Source organism: Camelus bactrianus, chromosome 4, assembly GCF_048773025.1.
Source record: "Camelus bactrianus isolate YW-2024 breed Bactrian camel chromosome 4, ASM4877302v1, whole genome shotgun sequence".
NCBI classification, from domain to species: domain Eukaryota; kingdom Metazoa; phylum Chordata; class Mammalia; order Artiodactyla; family Camelidae; genus Camelus; species Camelus bactrianus.
In genome coordinates, this window is record NC_133542.1 from 40,069,448 (window position 1) to 40,088,044 (window position 18,597).

The 18,597-nt window shown below is 42.0% G+C and overlaps 1 protein-coding gene and 2 long non-coding RNA genes across 8 annotated transcripts in view; 1 reads left to right on the forward strand and 2 right to left on the reverse strand.

Moving 5' to 3' along the window:
* LOC123616252 (uncharacterized) overlaps positions 1-10,679 on the reverse strand; it is a 50,590-nt gene extending 39,911 nt beyond the window's left edge. For both annotated transcript variants that reach the window (XR_006724171.2, XR_012506400.1), the window contains exons 1-2: positions 10,501-10,679; positions 7,822-9,231 (exon numbers count right to left, since the gene is read on the reverse strand). This is a non-coding gene — a long non-coding RNA (uncharacterized LOC123616252). The remainder of the gene's footprint in view (positions 1-7,821; positions 9,232-10,500) is intronic.
* Positions 1-18,597, forward strand: part of PCSK5 (proprotein convertase subtilisin/kexin type 5) — a 413,936-nt gene that overhangs the window by 321,585 nt on the left and 73,754 nt on the right. For all 5 annotated transcript variants that reach the window (XM_074361722.1, XM_074361723.1, XM_074361725.1 and 2 more), the window contains exons 21-24: positions 133-235; positions 4,403-4,539; positions 9,467-9,673; positions 10,670-10,738. In XM_074361722.1, the coding sequence (XP_074217823.1) occupies positions 133-235; positions 4,403-4,539; positions 9,467-9,673; positions 10,670-10,738 (516 nt within the window). The remainder of the gene's footprint in view (positions 1-132; positions 236-4,402; positions 4,540-9,466; positions 9,674-10,669; positions 10,739-18,597) is intronic.
* The window catches only part of LOC141577463 (uncharacterized), a 40,715-nt gene continuing 32,805 nt past the window's right edge, over positions 10,688-18,597 (reverse strand). Inside the window, exons 3-4 of the long non-coding RNA XR_012506401.1 lie at positions 12,472-12,580; positions 10,688-11,062 (exon numbers count right to left, since the gene is read on the reverse strand). This is a non-coding gene — a long non-coding RNA (uncharacterized LOC141577463). The remainder of the gene's footprint in view (positions 11,063-12,471; positions 12,581-18,597) is intronic.

The window sequence follows — 18,597 nt, forward strand, 5'->3', positions numbered from 1 at the left end:
TTCAAGATCTCTTCTCTCAGTGCTGTCTCCATTGGTTTTAGGCAGCCAGAGAGATCTGGCTGCTCTCAGACTGACAGCCCAGGCAGCACTGCCGTGTAGAAATGAGATAAACAAGTAGATTTTGTTCCCAAGGAGAATACACTGACGAGTATGGCCACTGCCAGAGCTGCGAAGCCTCGTGTGCCAACTGCAGGGGGCCAACCCTGGAAGACTGCACTGGCTGCCCCAGCACAAGGTGAGTGATCTTTCTTGGTATCTCCTGGGGTTGGGAGCTCATGGGATGCAGGATGGAGAGAGGAGGAGTTTACCACCTTAGAGGCAGCCCTAGGGCCCAGAGGAAAAAGAATCAAATTCCTTCCCCTGACACAGAAATCCCCCATGCTCTGGCCACAGCCCACCTCTGTAGCATCCTCTCCCCATAGGGCCCCATAACCACCGCAAGAATCAGGTCCCCGGACACCAGAGGGGCTTTCTCATCTGTGAAGGTGGTGGTGACTTCGATGCCATTTCTTTCCCCATCTCTCTTCACTGATGTCGGTTACTTGCAAATACGCCCAAGAAAGGGCATCATATCATGGCAAAGAACTAGCTGACTTTTCTTATCTGCATTTTCCAGGAAGGGGGTTGAGAAGGTGAGAAGAAAGAAACTGTTTTGAAAGATTATGATGTGGACTATTTGTTCTTGCATGGGCTGCAAAGTAGTTTCTTTAAGTATTTTCCACAGTATTTCCTTGAATGGAATCAGGTCTATTCAAGACAGCTTTGAGCACCTACTTTACACCCAGCTCTGAGTTAAGTGGAAAGTCCATGGATTCCTAAAGGTGATTCAGGAGGTCAAAGTCCAGGATGGGGAAGCACTCAGGGACCAGAACAGTGGGGCACCTTTCACACCCTGGGCCTGAAGCAAACCTGTAGCCATAGAAGAGAGGATGCCTGATAGAAACATAAAGAGAAGCTGGAGGGGACATAGCCATTCCAGAACCATGCAAGGAGGAAGCTGGGTTATGGCTCCAGAAGGAATAAATACCCCAAGCTCTCTCTCCTCCCACCCACTGCGTCCTTGTCTGGAACTAACTGGATGCCAATGCGAAACAGCACGTACAAGTGAGGGAAGTGAGCTTGGGGATGCAGCCTCTAGTGGGCTCACTTCCAACACACAGTGGGTCGCAGAATTTGCAGAAAATGGATCTGGGGCAAGGGTAGGGGGAGACAGAGTAATCAAGACTGTGGTCTCTCTGAGTTTCTTCCTATTCTTAAGCTTTGGGGTATCTCTTGTCCTGGCAGAAGGAGTATTTATCTGTGAGAGGAATGTTAGCATTTAGCTTAGAGGTTTTCTTCAAAACAACATGAGAGGGAAGTAAATCAGTGGGGGATATAAAAATAAGATTGGCCGTGTGTCGTTAATTGTTAAAGTTGAGTGATGAATCCATGGGGGGGGACACTGTTATATCTTATATACATGTTTATTTTATGTATGTTCAAATTTTTCCATAACACAGCTTTTAAAAATAACTTAACACTAAAGTTGTTTTACAGGAAATCAGAATTTTAAAAGCCCTCTCTTCCTCTGCTAGTTTTCCCTTTACATTTCTACAATGTTACTTCTCCAGTTTATCTAGCTCCTTAAAGACCACTAAAACCTCGGAGAAAGCGGGTATCCCCGTTGCCACTGCTATTTAACAGGCATACCTCTGTGATGACGTGGTCCTAACTGCTCAAGCTAACTTCCCAACCCAGTCCTGAAGGAGTTACGGAGTCTATGAACTGATTAAAAGCATGTAAAAGTTATGCCTCTTCTGACTCACCCTCAAATGTTTTACTTGATCTGTTTTAAGAATTCGGGGGGAGGGGGGTATAGCTCAGTGGTAGTGCGTGTGCTTAGCATGTACAAGGTTCTGGGTTCAGTCCCCAGTACCTCCATTAAAATAAACAAACAAATAAACAAACCTAATTACCTACCTCCCCCCCAAATGTAATCAAGTAACAAAATTTTTTAAAAATTCAGGGAAAAAGGACTTTTTGCCAGATTTCATTCTGTTACAAGATTAGCATACCAAGCACTTTCTCTTGCTAAAGGGGATGGGGGGAGGGGTTGAGGGAGATGATGTGCCTTCACTCAAGCACAACTATCGTTTCCCGATTGTTCCATCTTTACAAGGAGTCAAGTGCTTACAAAAGCTGGGTTTATCATCTGGTGCTTTCCTCAGGGTAGAAGTGGAGGGAGGTGGTTTAAAAGCACAACTATTTTGCTTCGTACTTTCTTAAAATCAAGCTCTTAAGTAAGAAAAACAACCCCTTCTCTACATCAACACAGCAGCGCTACACCATCTGATTCACGCCCGCAGCCCCCAAGTTTCTGAATGGTTTTAAATGCTTCCCACCATTGAGAGTATTAGATCACCTCTCAAGAGAAATAACTGCCGCCTAAACCAATCTGTCATCTCTTCCTACAAAGAACAAAATGATAATGTACTTTCCATCTCTTTTTCAACTTAATTTAGCAAGAAAATGAACCCTCACAAATAAACATGCCCCATTCTCCTTTTCAGCAATGAACAGAATAGTTTCCTTGTTTAAAAACCTCAGAATGCTCTTACACAGCTTTTCTTAAAGGGAGGGTTTTGTTTTGTGTCTATTTTTCTAACTAGCCACGTCCAAACTATTCCTTGACAAATCTTCTAGCTCAGAAACCAGAGCCAGGGTGGGGCCGGGATAGTCCCGGCTGGTATTAGTGTCATCAGCTGAAAGTCTGGGCCGGGAGCACAGTCGTCTCATTCCAGGCCTTGGTGCAGGAGATCTGTTTTGACTTGGACAACTAGATGTGTGTGCCTGTCTATTTCGAGCCGGGGTTCCACACTCCGCAGCAGGCCAAAAGGACTGTTCACTCCAGTGATGCTGGGTACGGTGGACCAGACCCCGAGGGACTGAGGATCCAAGAGCAAGGTGGCCTTCTTGTGTGCTTGGCCTTAACTTATTCTGTCTCCAAACAGATGCAAATAACACAGACTTTCAGGGCACAGGAATGACATGGATGACTGCAAGCAACACAGTCCTCAGGATGCCTGGCCCCCCACCTGTTTCCTCCAGACCTGGGGTTGAACTGCCTCTCCTCTGTGTAGGCTTGATTCTAGCAATGGAAACTGGGATTTAGACAAGCTAATGCCACCCCAGGAATGAGCCGCTTGAGGCCTACACCTGGCCTACCGTGTGACATTCAGACTGCATGGAGGTGGTGGAGAGAGAAAGAAACTCTAGCTTTGTTTGCAGGCCCTCAGCTCTCCCAGACCTGGATGCCAGCATCATGCCCTCGGGGGCATGTGTGTGCTACTGCTCAGTTACCCTCACCACTGACATGGTAATTACTGCTGCTCTAAGGAAGCTCTCCGAGACACCAGCATTACTGGTACCACCTGTATTACCTAGGTAGGAATCCTCCAGCAAGTTCCACAGTCACCCAGATCATCACTGAGAAGTACTCAAAGGATGTCCTCTAGACTAGCACCGTAAGCATCATCCAGGAACTCGTCAAAAATACAAAATCTTGGCTCTCTCCTGCCAAGACCTCCTGAATCAGAAATTCTGGAGCTGGGGCTCCCCAGCTCACTTCATCCATTCACATTACCCATGTGACTCCTGCACTTAAACATGTATATTTTTTTCTGAGCAAAAATTCTTGGTTACCATTGACTTAATCACCATTTGCTCTTGGGATTACTTTATAAGGGAAAGTAGCAGCAAAGCTTTGAAAATATTAGCAATGACATTATGATATATATGTGTATGTGTATAAAACCAGAGGTTTTAGAGGCCCACAGTCAGAAGATAGAGGCTGTGGTACCCTATACATCACAAAAGACTTACAAAAATGACACTCAGAATCAGAGTTCAGTGATTACCTGCCACATGCATAGGTCAAGTTTATAAGTAGCATTTAAACTACAGGGTGATGCTTCTTTGAGAGCCCTTGGAGTTGGCATTTCCACTGCAAAGTATGGGCCTGCTGATACCTAAAGAAAGAATATTTTCTCCAAGGCCTCCGGATCAAAGACCCACTTACTGTCTTGAAAGTTTAAAGACCTCCATCTGAGAGTTGACTGGGTTTGGCTAGAGCCTGCAATACGGGTTTAATCCCCAGGGCACTGGTTAACTTGTTTGAAACCAGCATCAAGATTACATCCTCAGCCAGTTCCTGGCATGCCTGCTGTTGGGGCCAAATCTTTGGCCAAGGATGGGTACGTGACTAATATTCCCCATGTTCTAGGATGATCAGTCCCAGGCATCACCCCCATTTCTGGAACAATGAAACCAAGTCTGTGCAACAAAACACAAACCCCACATGTTCTAGTACTTCATGCCATCCCATAATATCACCCTTACAAACTCTAAGTCTGCTTTCCTATAGGATTTTTGATGATGGCCGCTGTGTTTTGAACTGTCCCTCGGGCAAATTTGAATTTCAGAACCAATGCCATCCGTGCCACTCCACCTGCCAAGAATGCCAAGGAGATGAGCCTTCCAACTGCACCTCCTGTCGAGAAGGTAAGGTTCTCTGGTTGCTCGCTTCTCCTTCCTGTCCTCTCACTGGACATGATTTGGTTTGACTCAGAAGCTTTATCTCTGGGGAACAGGGGGTGAGATGAGACAGCTGTTCATTAAAGAGTATGTATGACCTTGAAGTTCCTACCTGCTGTCAGGACACGAGTCCACAGCGTTGCAGACAGATCCGCCGCCCCTGAGGAGATGAGAGAGAAGCTAAGAGACGCCTTTCCAGAGAAGGAGAAAGAAAGGGCATGCAAACACGATGTCAGACATGAGATAGACAGTAAAGTTAAGATCTGCTGAGGTGAAAGTGAAAAGTCAGGAAATGGAGGCAGACACATGGGGTCTTTAAGAGACACAGCACATAGAGGCCATGTCAGGGTCTCTCTCCTCAGCCCGGAGCTATGCCATTTAGCAGCTGTCAGAGCCCTATGGGGACAGAGCCATCTTATCAAAACACAAATACGACCTTTCCGTCCCAGCTGTAACAACTCTAGAAGTTTCTGCTGTCATTAAATTATATTTCATGATCTCACAGGTCCTCTGCAGTTTGATCCCTGACTCTTCTTCAGTCTTCCCCACTGTCGCCCCCTATTTTGACTTCATGGGGGATAGATTTGTATTTTATTTCACCTACAGAAAACTTAAAAAATTTGAGCCAAACTGGGAAATTTCAGATAAAAACCCGGGTTCTTGGTTTCTCTTGAAAACTTGGAAGATCTGGCAACACCACTCCATATGGTTGACCGGCAACCATAGGGGCTGCTCGCCATTTTGCCACAGTCCCCACCACTCCCAGCTGTCTCACTGCCCTGAGGCTGTTTAGTTACCAAGATCATTACATATACCTGGTTTTTCCAGTTGGGGAGAACTGCTTAGCTTTATTCTTGCTCACTATAAAACCAAGAATAATGAAGAATAAATGGAGAGTATCATGCATTTGCAGAAAAGTGAGAGAGAGCACACTTCTTTGTGTAAATTAAAATGATTTCCTGTGTTTCTTCTGGAACAATGTATGTCTGTGTCAAATTTTGCCTCTAGCCTTTTCATTCTCCCTCCTTCCTGATCTGTAAGAGAGGGATCATGGCTGCCTCCCTTTAGGATTATTATGAAAATGAAATGAGGTAAAATAATAAAGCACTTAGAATGGGCAGGGCATATAGGAAGCACTCAATAAATATGAACAATTTTATTATTACCACCACTACCCCTACTGTTATTGTGTGTACCTGCTTTGTCCTGAGGGCATTTCAGTCTCTCCAGCTGTTCAGAACCCACTTGAGATGCTCCCCACTCAGTGTCCACCTGATCCCCTTCTACGCATCCTTGAAGTCTCTATTTCAATGTCATTTCCTCAGTGAAGGCTGCCCTAACCTGTCCAAGCTAAGCGCCCTTCACACGAGCACCCCTGGTGCCCAATCCAGAACTTCGCCTTCACAGGACCCCTCACACTTGGTATCTCTCTCATCCATAAGACTCTGTGCCCTGTAAACACTGTGAATGATTCTACCCATTTTCTGCCAAATCTGGAGCCCTGGCACAGCATCTGGCACATAGAAGGCACACAATGAGTGAGTGAATGAGTGAATGGGTCAGGAGAAAGAACAAGTCAGAAAACCTGGACTCCAGTCTCGGCTTTGTTCCTAATGAACGAGAAGACAGCCAGTCACCTCACCTCTCTAAGTCTCTCCATGTTTGTACAAAAGGGGAGAATGGACAAGATGGCATCTAAATCCCCTTTCACATTTGAAACACACGAAATCTTCATGTATAGTATGCAACTAAGGAGTAGCTGAAATGCTAAACATGTATCTAAAGTGTTCTAAGCATCCTACGGCTACTTGGACCAATCCACACATAATATGCCCTGATTTTTCTTCTGTAATTTCTGTTTCAAAGCCTGTGTTTTACTTGTTATGTTAACAAAAATGTATTGTGACCCTCCTATGTACAAGTGATTATACCCAGGTGCTATGGAACATGCAACAAATAATAGTACGACACTCACTTCAAGGAGTTTACCATCTAACAGAGGCTTTGTCCTCATGTATTATAAAGCAGGAAAATATTAGATAAATATTAGATAAAGTATTAGATACATGAGTGGCAGCAACCCTACCAAAGGTCACTACTTCCAGCTGTGGCGAGCAGAGGAGGCTTCCCACAGAGAGGGTACTGTTGAGCAAGCTCTGGTCAGCAGAGCTTTCTGCCTATGAAGAATGTGATGTCCCTAGTTCATGAATTAGTGCAGCTAATACATGAGAGAGTGCTAGAGAAGATGGATGTTGAATTGACGCAGTTCTGTACCCGTGAGCTTTATCAAAAGGGTGCAATTCCTCTGACTAGGGAGTCCTGTCTAAACACAGAAGTCTCTTTCATCTGCCTGTAGAAATTTCACCCCTTGCTTAATTGGAATTTTGTTAAATTTAGGTCTGAATCCTTTTGGAAATGCAGATCTCCAGCTCTGTTGGTGAAAATTCACTTTAAACGCTCTCCCAGATATATCTTCCACCCAACTAAACCCAAAGCTAAATTCTACCAGTCATACAACAGCTTCAGTAAGCAAACTGTTGAAGGAAACTTCATAAAAGTTTATTTTCAGCGTCCCTCAGCCTTTCTTTCTTTCATCCTTCCCAGTAATCCTTTTCCCCTCATGCCTTCAACCCTCAGCCTTCCTTTTCTCCTGCAGACATCCAAATGCCTGCACATCAGTCCACCTTCTCTTCTAACAAAATCAACTGCCAAGAAATACTCCAGAAAACAGTCAGTTACTCTTCAGTATAAACGAAAGCCAATCTGAACCTTGTCTGGAGTCCCCTGCATTTTGACTCTTGTCCTATATTACCACTTGAAAGGTTTTGGCACCTAACAAAAATATTAGCCCTTCTACTTCCAGAACTGTTACGTATCATTACAGTAACTTCAATTCTGAGACTCCAGGCAAGTAGCCAAAAATTTGTGCATGATATTTAATCTGAAGTATCCAAATTATCATCCAAGGCTAAGCAAGTTGTCTTACTGTTAAGCTATTAGAAATACGATCAAATCTTGGCATAATCCTGAACCAATCACATGGGGCAAGCTGGCATCTAAGTGACCTCCTTTGGCACAGTCCATGTATTTTAAACAAGACCCTTTAAATTTCTTTCCTTTAAACCCAAGTGATAATACCCAAAGGGGTACAAAAATAAAGCCATATCTGAACAATAAAAATGGAGTTGGAGGACATTTCCTGAACCCATCATCATTCAGTTGTTTGACAAATACGTATCTAGAACTCACCAGACGCCAGGCTGCCCCCAGGCTGCTGGACCCTGAGTTGATATCACGTGAAGGGGTGGAGGATGTGTAGCAACTGCTGGATGGAAGGTAGGATTTTCCCTGCTTTCCCACACATCTTCCTAACTACACGAGAGAAGTCTGATCCTCTGAAAAACAGGCGCTTTCTCGATGAGTCCTGGTGGAAATGGGGTTTTCTAGGGTTCCTCAGCATGCCTGAGAAGAACATAAGCTGGAAGGTTGACCTTTTTCTGGTCTCTTGAGATTCCAGGTTCCATCAAATTGGGGTTTTGTGCTCCACAACGCTGTTCTAAGTCTAACTTGGAGACTGTGAACAATTTTTCTGCCACCTCTTTGGACTCTTGATTTTCTTTGTCTCAAGGAGACCAGCCGACTTCTGGCATGAAATCACCATCAGAAAAATGGTAGCTTTAGAGTCCATAATCCAAGCGTGTGATTTTTAAATTGTATTTGAAATAGGGCTTTAATTAAATACAAACATTAGGTTAAACCTTTTGAAAGTGCCGAGATTACGGGTAAAAAATAGCCAGATGTTGGCCATTGCATATGGTTCAATCCACTACTATACTGACCTTTGGATTTTGCACTTGTAATATGGGGTTCATGCTATCTTTATCCACAAAATCAACAGCCTTGAATCTTGAAGATCACTGGTTCTGGATCTTCGTGTGGTAGATCATGTGATGAGTGAACGCTGGACCCAGTTATTTTGGGTAACACAGATCAGCTGTTCTTCAGAGGCAGGGGCACATGGGAGACCTGATTCAGAGAAGATGGATGCCCTCAGTCCACTCAGCACAAGCAAAAACTCCAGAAAGATAGTGGGTGCAAAGTCTGGGTGCATCTACATTAATCTTGTGTGTGCGTAGTATGTGTATGATTAGAACGGATTAGAATCCTTTCTGATTAATTATGATCATTTATAATCGATTAGAATTGTCCATTCCCTCCAGTAGCAACACTGGGTCCCCTGTAGGAACAAATTCCCGCAGCCTCCTACTGGGGGTACTGCTTATTCTTTCCTGGTAGAGCCCAACGTTGACAGATGCTCAGGAACCTCCAGGAATTCATGGAAAGGGGCCAAGGAGGTGTGCTTGGTCAAGCACTTCAACAGGCTGTCATTACAGGAATTGGTAGCTGGGCAAAAATTCAGACCTGAGACAGTTAACACAAGCGCATGATTCTGATCACAGAATTCAAACTCATTCTCAAAGACTGTACTGTCACAGAAACGCGTCTATCATCAAGCCTTTGTTTATTCTCATGGGATCTCTAAAGCCCCCAAGTCTTTGAGCTTCCACAGGTGCCAAAAGGAGCTGGAGGAAAACTTTTCAACTTCCAGTACAAAGATACTGCTCTTTTCATTCAATCCATTCTTATCTTCCTGGTCCCCTAGGAGCAAAAGCACTTGGTCATAACCTTTTTATTTTATTTAAAAAAAAATTCTTATTTTTTATTGAAGTTAGTCCATTTATGATGTTAGTTTCAGGTGTACAGCAAAGCAATTCAGTTATACATATACATACATCTCTACATATTTTAAATAAAATGTCTTGAGTTATGTTATCTACATGGTTAATTCTACACATACTCCTCCCTTTCATTCTCCTCATTTCTATCTGTTTAGATGAGCATGGCCGAGAGCGCTTCCTCTACTGGGGGGAGTGTCGGGAGAGCTGCCCCACAGGCCACTACCCTGCCGACGGGCACACCTGCCAGCCTTGCCCGGACAACTGTGAGCTCTGTCACAGAGCACACATCTGCACACGATGCATGGGTGGCTACTTCCTGGTGCCCACCAACCACAGCTGCCAGAAGTTAGAGTGTGGACAAGGTAAGGCTGCTGTAGGGCCAGTGTCCCAGGAGGTGGCAAGTGGAGCCATACCCCTGAATGTCCCAGAGACCTGAATTGTCCTCCTGGTGTTAGCACTGGTGACTGGGATGACTTTGCGTGACTCTACACGTCAGGTGGGGACAGTGATAGCTGCCCCTCTCTCTTTCCCCACACGCCTTTTCTCTGCCTTTCCTCACTCACAGTCCAGGACAAAGGAATGCAGCTAATCATATGGAAAGTGATCTCGAGTGGACGGCTTGTGGGAAGGGTATAGTGGCGAGAAAACTCAATTAGAATCCAAAAATCCTGGCCAACAATTTTCTCCTTCCCAATGACAAGTTATGAGACACTGGGCAAAATCCATCTAATTTCTCCACACCTTGGTGTCTTCATTTGTGAAAGGGCTCTGTGCTTGCTTGCTGGGAGAAGCCAGTGAGAACCAGCCTACCTAAAACTTCTTGGAAATATTAAAATATTCTGTGAATGGTCTGTGTTATTTTTGTTGCCCAATTCCTTATCTCATACGGGAAGAGGGAGATTTAAAGACAGCACCTAGAGTCTTTGTTCTCGTCCATGTAAATACGCTGCAAGGCTTTCTCTGCTCTGTGTAAGAATTACGCCTGGTCCAGTGCTGAAGGAGCTCCAGGATGTTTCTATAATAATTAAGACCACAATCTTTTTTTCTCTTAATGCTTACTAATGTAGTGTAGAATTTTAAACTTTAAGAAAAAGTATTTAGGACAACAGATATAGGGAGAGCCTCATCACTTACATACCCAACTATGTTCCCAGAGACAAAACTTATTTCTTTAACAAATAAAACTTACCAACTTGATTTCAAATGGGCGACACATACATCTTCAAGAATGCTTTTGGGTTTCATAACTGCTCTATGATTTGCTCGAAAATAAGCTACACACCAACATATTTTTATAGCAATTAATGTATCTTCGCTCAGTGAAAATGAAAGTGTGTTTTACTCCTCTTGCTGTGCAGGTGAAGTCCAAGACCCAGACTACGAAGAATGTGTGCCTTGTGAAGAAGGGTGCCTGGCATGCAGCCTGGGTATGTAAGCTTCCTTTTTGCTTAGAGTTGAAACAACTGTGTCCTTTTTCACACATCCTCATCCCGTCATTCCTTCAACAGGGACTCTTGTCGTTGTTGTCATCACTGTCACCATCAACATCCATTAAACAGGCTCACTCCCATGCAAACAGGGTTGCAGTGAAAGATGCTCCTTCTGGAGGCAACGGATAGGTCACTTAATCTTCATGAAACTCAAGTTTAGGATAGGATACTGGTTGTTAGCTAGTTGACAGGATTCCTGCCGCAACCATGTTTCAAGGTGCCTGGGACTCAGCCTCTGCTTAGCTTCTCAAAGTAACAATTCTGAAAGGAATAACAGTGGGAGAGAAATAAACTCAAAGAAATGCATAATGACTCTAATAACTCACTCAGTATATGAAACACAAGAGCTTATCAGGAGTCTGAAAATTTTCCTTTGCAAAAATGACCCTACTGCTTGGAGCCTAAGACAATCCTTTGAGAAGAAAGCAACATGGAGTCAGTAGAGTTTGTAATCCCCAGCATACAATGCAAAGCACTTGCCAGTCTTCCATGTAATTCTCTAGTTCAAATCATTGGCCTCTCCTTTCTGTCCACGCACACCTGGTTCTACTGGGGAGAGGTTAGTGAGACTAGTGTGCACCAAACAGCACCACTGGTTGGACATAAAATGAAAAATGAAGAGGCCACCAAATCCCAAGGCTATATCTTAATGTAAATTTAGGCCAGATATTGAAATAATTAGCACTTGGGTCTACGGATCTTTGATAGGAAACCCAACCTCAATTAAAGATGCATGGGATAATCTCTCTTCATGGAGTTTCCATGAAACCCTAGGACTGGTTAACTTATACTTCCAAAACTTCAATGTGCATACCCACAACACAGGAGACTTGCTAAAATGCAGATTTTGATTCACGGGTCTAGGGTGGGGCCTGAGAATTTGCATTTCCAACAAACTGCCAGTGAAGCCAAAGCTTCATGAAGGACTCAAATGGTGCCAGGATTAAGTAGACATTTTGCTGACTTTGTCTAATAGAGTTCCTTAATTCTTAAATACTATACATGAGTTATAATTTATCTGATGCCTTCTGAAGGCAATCACCATCCCTCTGCCTTAAATGGAAAGAGGTATTTTCTATAATACATTTAACTACAAAACAAGAGTTTTTAGGAACTGGAATACCATTCCCCCATTATCTTCTACTATGAATTGGGGCATATATTACTGGAAACTAAAATACAGTAATAGGACACACTTAACAAGGGGATAACATTTATTAGAGTCAGAGATTAAAGGATAAAATACTAATTTTCTGGGGAGCAAAAGTAAATCTAAACATAAGCAATAAGAGTGCCAAGCTTTAAAAGATGAGCAAATTCCAGGGTCTCTTGTGAAGAGACAGGAGGTAGCCTTTCTTGCAGGGAGCAAGATTAAGGGTTTTACTACCTTGGTTTCACTTTTTATCCATTTCAAAACGTATTTGCTATTAGGTTTTACATCCCAGCTAATTTCTGTGGTTTCATTTGGCACATCTGCTATTGTGTGTCATGTGTCCACGCTAACATCTTTGTGCCTCATGGAGGGGGGTGTGTGTCTGTAAAATCTCCAACCTTTGATTCTGGCTCTCAGGTTTAAAGGGGTGGATGAATGTGTGTGGCCTCATTCAGGACCAGTGAGAACCTTGGCATAGGGGCAGGCACAGGGACACCATGATCTGCACTGTACCCACCTCTCCCCCAGCAAATGTGGCTAAAGATGAGACTGAGCTGTAGCCCCTGGAAAACGAACTCCATAGCAGACCCCAGCCGTCTGGGGACGCAAAATCCCAAAGAATCAACCTGCAAAAAGACATAAATTATACAGTTGACTGACTCTGTACAAAGTGCTATTGAAATAGCCCATGCTTTAAGAAACTTTAATTGTGTACTATGTGCAGGGTGCTGGCCTCGGCACTGGGGAGTCAAAGGTGGTATGACTGTGATTCTGCTGTTAGGCCCTCTCCACTGCCACAGTGACAGATCTGGAAGCAAATCTCTTATAAATCAACCTGCCCGAGTAGAAACAGGTACATAGCAGTGTGATTACAGGAGAGGATGACTTGGAACATTCTAAATGCTGGTAATTTCTGATTTTAAATTCGAAAATGTCTCTTAAAGCCTCTATATGTTTATTTTTGGATTGCCTTGGCTGAAACCAATTATCACCTTACTTCTGAAAACTCTGTTAATCTTTCCAACAGAATTAATTCTCTTTTTCTTTTTTCCCCTTGTTTGTGGGCCAGGGATAAGACTTTTTACAGCTGATTTGTGTAATATTTGGTGTGTACACATCTTTCTGCTTAGCCAGTAAACTTCCTGAGAACAAGCTCTGTGATTTAAGCACACTCTGCTCCCACAAGAACTATCAGCAGGCTTGGGATATAGTAAGTGCACAATAAATTTACACATGTCTGTTGAATTGGAGGGTTGCCCAAATTCAAAGCAGAGATGCATGGCTCAGGATACACAGGGATTTAGATATGATGTTTTCTCTAATCAAACATTGTTTATGGGCCTTTTAACAGCATGAAAACAAACAGATAGGATTTTACGTAATACCATTTTGTTCCAAGAGGATTTGATGCCAAATACTTTGTCTCTCTAACCAGTATCTTGAATGGAAATTTTAATTAAGATGAATCTAAGTGTTCTAAATTATATTTCTTCATTAATTGAGAGGGTAAACAAATGGAATTATTGTTACCTAATATTTTAAGGCACCCTTTTTGTTTCAATTTAGGGAGTGTGGTAATAGGTATGATACTTGACTATAACCTAAGATTTGGGGCCCATACCTACATCACCATTGACTTAATGACTGATTTTAATCAAACTGCATAAGATCTCTTTCCTTCATTATCTTACCAATAAAATAGAGGTTCATATGCCTTTATCTTGGCTCAGAAATGGATGATGAAAACTGATTAATATTTGCCTACTAACACAGTGACAGTTCTTGGCAGAAAATATATACAAATCTGAAAATTTTAAGTAACTGCAAAAAAAAAAAAAAAAAAAGAGGCCATTTAAATTAAGTGCCAAATAAGGGGGTAAATATACATACCAAATGAATTTAGAAAAGGGGAGAACCCCTAGGCATAGAAATGATCAAGGAAGGCTTCCAAGAAAATGGAACTTGAGATGAGCCTTAGAGTTTCCATGGAGTGTAGACAGAGAAGAGGGCAGGGCTGCACTGTGGAGGGGCTTTGGACCTGGACAATAGCAGGAAAAAGGGCTTGGAGGGAAGAATTTCTGCCATGGATCTTAGGACACTGAGTGTACCAATTTTGCAGAAAAAATAAACATAAGAATATAAATACAAGGGAAAAGGCGAAGAGAAGTTTGGAGAAGTGGTTGCAAATCGTAACTTGAATTCTGGACTCATGAGTTTAAAAGTTCTCTGTAGCTAAAAGGGAATAATTGAAGGTTCTTATAGAAAAAAAGTGTTTCTGGAAGAGGTGTTTTAAAATTTGGTAACTATGTTAACTGTGTTCCGGGTAACTGAAAGGCAGCGAGGTTGTAGGCAGGGAAACCAGCTAGAAGACTCTTTCAGAAACACTGGTATGAAGAAACAGGAACCTGATCTAAGGTAAGAGCCAGGAAGTTATAAAGAAAGACAGGTTTTTAAAATCACAGAAACAAATGGCCCTTAAGCCTAAGAAAAGATGCTTAACTGCTCATCACATGGGGAATGCAAATTAAAACTACTGCAACATATTATATCTCACCTATCAGATTGGCAAAATTTCAAAAGCTTACAACATACTGTACGGCAAGGCTGTAGGAAACCAAACACTCGTATTTATTACTGATGGGAAGACAAAGTGGTACAACCACTGTGGAAGGAAACTTGGTGCGATACAACACAGTTTCATATACATTTATCCTCCGACCTGACGACACCCCTCTAGGAATTTATCCTGAGGATATGCATTCACAAATTCAAAACAGCATATTTACAATGTTACTCTTTGTGGCATTATTTGTGGTGTAAACTATTTTAAACAGCCCAGATGCCTTTTTGTGAAAGAAACTCACTGAATCAACTAAGGTACACTTACAGAATGGAGTACAGTGCAGCCATAAAACAGCAAAGGTCTATAGGAACTGACAGTGATTTTATGATACACCATTAAGCAGAAGGCAAGGTGCAAAAAACATGTACACTGTATGCTACCTTTTTGGTAAGAAAAGATAGTGAAATAAAATATACGTGTGTATATATACATTTTTCCTTATGTTTAAGTAAGAAACACAGAAAAGATAAATCAGAAACTAATTTAAATGCTTACCTGTAGAAAAAAAGGTCAAGGGAATGGGAGTGAGACTTCTCAAGATACAACTTTTTACATAGTTTTGATCTGAATCATGAAAGTAGGTTACATATTCTTAACAAATGACGCAGTAATTAGTGTGAATGGGATCCCACTGGCCAATATGGGACAATTTAAGCATCAAAAAAATGATGATAATTACAATTAAATTAATAAAAATAATTCATGCCTCAAGAATGGTATTTAAAGAAGAGAGAAAGGAAGAGAGGAGAATAACAGAATAAAGGAGAAAGCTCTTCTTTATAGGAAAATGTCACCTGGTATACGGGCCAGGAAATAATTATAAAATCATCATTTCTCATCCCCTAGTGTATGGACTCAAGGGAGAACCATCAGTGGATGCTAAAATCATCAGGTGAAAAATTATTCAGGAACAGGATAATCACACAGACTCAAAATATTTCCATAATCACTAGTTAATTACAACGGAGAGTTTTGCTGGTTACCAACTTAACCAAGTTAGCACCACCATGATTAGTTCCATACAACCTGACATCACGTGTTTCCTGATGTGATACATTAACAAGTATACAACCTCACCTAGTAGCCTCAACAAAAGTGCTGGACCAACCATTCTCAACTGGAGGTGACTATGACCTCAGGGGACATTTGTCAGTGTTTTGGGACATTTTAGATCCTCACGATTGGGGAGCTGTTACTTACACCTTGTGGGCAGAGGCCAAGGATGTTCCTGGACATTCTGTATAACACACAGGACAGCCCCATACAACAAAGAATTATCCAGCCCAAAATGTTAATGCGGAGGTTGAAAATCCTTATTTGGCCTGAAGGTAACTATAAGATAAATTCAGAATACAGGATATCTATAAGATAACTGACCTGTACTCTTAAAAACAATTCAATGTAATTTTAGAAAATTAAGTAAGGGAGTTAAGTAAAAGAGAATAAGGAGATAAACTAACCAAGAAAATGGATAGATATTTATTAGACTCTGGATTTTTTTAAGCTATAAAAGATACTTTGGGAACAGTAGGAATACCTGAATGTAATTGGATAATACTACTGAATTACTGTTGTCTCGAATGTGGCAATTGTGTTGTACTAAGTAGGAGTAGGTCTTTTGCTTAGAAGGTGCATGAAAAAGTATATAGGGATGAAATGTCATGATGTCTACAACTTATTTTCAAATGGTTCGGCAGAAAAAAGAATCTAGGTGAAGCACACAAAGTTGTTCATTGTACTACTTCAGGCTTTTTGTAGGTTAAAAGAAATTTTTTTTAAGTTGGAGGGAAAAAACTTTGTGCTCTGTCAGCCAAGAGGGCCCAGAAGAAACACCCCAATAGCAATAAGCACACCTAGTGCCCAGATCTTGATTCCTAATACCATTCTCCAATAAAGATACCAAGGCTCCTTGGAGAACTGACTGATGCTGGAACCAGGACAGGAAATATACAAGATGAGCTGCAGCATCTTGTAGTGACAGAAAGTTAAGAGTGTTCAAAGAAAAACAATCCACAGTGATGGAGGTACAGCAAGGGGACACAGGAGACAAAAGAAAGTGCTCCCAACAGCCAGAGCAGGAACAAATACGAGCAACAATATAAAGAAAACAGCATTGTCTTGTAACCCGAAGTACAAAATAAAAATCCATGAATTCATACAGATATAAATAAATGGCTGGATAAATACATAAATAGGGGAGAGGAGACAAATCTTTGGTGCAAAATAATTCCAGATAACTTATTCAGCACTCTTCCCTCCAGGAAGTGGAGCGTAACTCCCTACTCCTTAGTGTAGGCTGCACATGGTGACTTCCTCCCCAGAGTACTGTATGAAAGGTAGGAAGAGAGAACCTCACTGTGGAAAAACCTGACAAGCACTACAGGCAACATCGACAGTGACAGATCATATTTATGGCATGAATCCTTGATATCATGGTATCAGGATGGCACTTTGCCTCTATGGTCTTCCACCCCCAACCCATAACCCCCATCTAACCATGAAAAAAACATCAGAAATTCCAATAGAGAGATATATTATAAAATATCTCAAAACTAAACAAGCCAAGTCCGAGAAACTGTCACAGTCAAGAGGAGCCGAAGGGAACATGAGAGCTAAGTATAGTGTGGCATCCTAGGTGGGATAGTGGACAGGAGAAAGACAATAGGTAAGATCTAGAGAAATCTGAATCCATTATGGACTTCAGTTCATAACGATCACATCTCCATAATAATAAGGGGCATGAGGGAGCTATGTGAGGTGTTGGAAACGTCCTGTATCTTGATTAACTGGGGTGATCACATGACTGTGGACTGGTCAAAATTCATAGAACTGCACACCTACAAAGCGCAAATGATACACTGTGAAAACTATATTTCAATAAATCTGACTTTTAAAAGATATAATGTTACAATGGACCTACCAATGCCCCTCTTTCCCATCACTACGTAAAACCATAACAGTAACCTAATTGCTAGCACTTTTTGAACATTTACTCATGTTATTACTTCACTTAACTCTAAGAAGTAAACATAATTATTGTTCTCATGTTTTGGATGAAGAAATTAAGCTCAGAACAGTGCAGCAACTTACATAAGGTAAGGAGACTGGTTAAGCATTAGGACCAGGACTGGATTCTGGATAGCCCAAGACCAATGCCCATGTGTCTTATGACTATTCTATCCACACACCTGATGTTCTTCTCTTCTAATTCTACAGCAAAGAGTATCATGCTTTATGAATAATAAGAAGGTAAAAGAAAGCCTCATATCTGCCCCTCTCCTCAGCTCTACACACCACAGCTGTTGTACTTTGGCTACAACTTCATGCCCAGATGACATAACTGAATTTACCCAAGAGAAAAGCTGTTCCTAATAGCCATGCAAATCGATCTAGGGTCACTGCTCACCTGAAATATGCATCTTGAACTGCCCTTCCCCAGCCTTTAGGATCTGTATCTAGAATGTTCTGAGATGGGGCAGAGCAGATAGGGACATCTCTGTAGCAGCTGTAAGGAGAGTAGGTGGGCACATTTTCAGCTACCCCGGGACTCCTCGCTGCCACTTTGCCTGCCTTCAGTTTCATTCACTTTCATAGGAACTCTTTTGCTTTCTGGAAAGTGGATCCCATCATAAGGGTATGACTGGCAAGAGACACTTCTCTTTTTTCCATGTGAATATGAGGTGAGCTCTCTCCACCCTGACCCATGTTATTAAATTCAAGCTTCAGATTCAGGAATTAGAGAACCAACCTCATTTATTTTTGCTTCTCTATTTTCTATTAAGGAATGAGATCTTGCTTACAGAAGGAAAAATACCAAGACATCTGAGACATCAAGTTCCTATTTTAGTTTTCCAACAGAGCAGACATACAGGGTTTTTCCAATCAAATCTGGTAGTCACAGATCACTATTTTATTTTTATCCAGCTCTCCCTTTGGACCTCTTCCACAAACTTTCAGGGGAACAAGAACAGTCTCAAACAGTTTCAGTGCCTCCCAAATCAAAGGCACTGCAGAATAAAA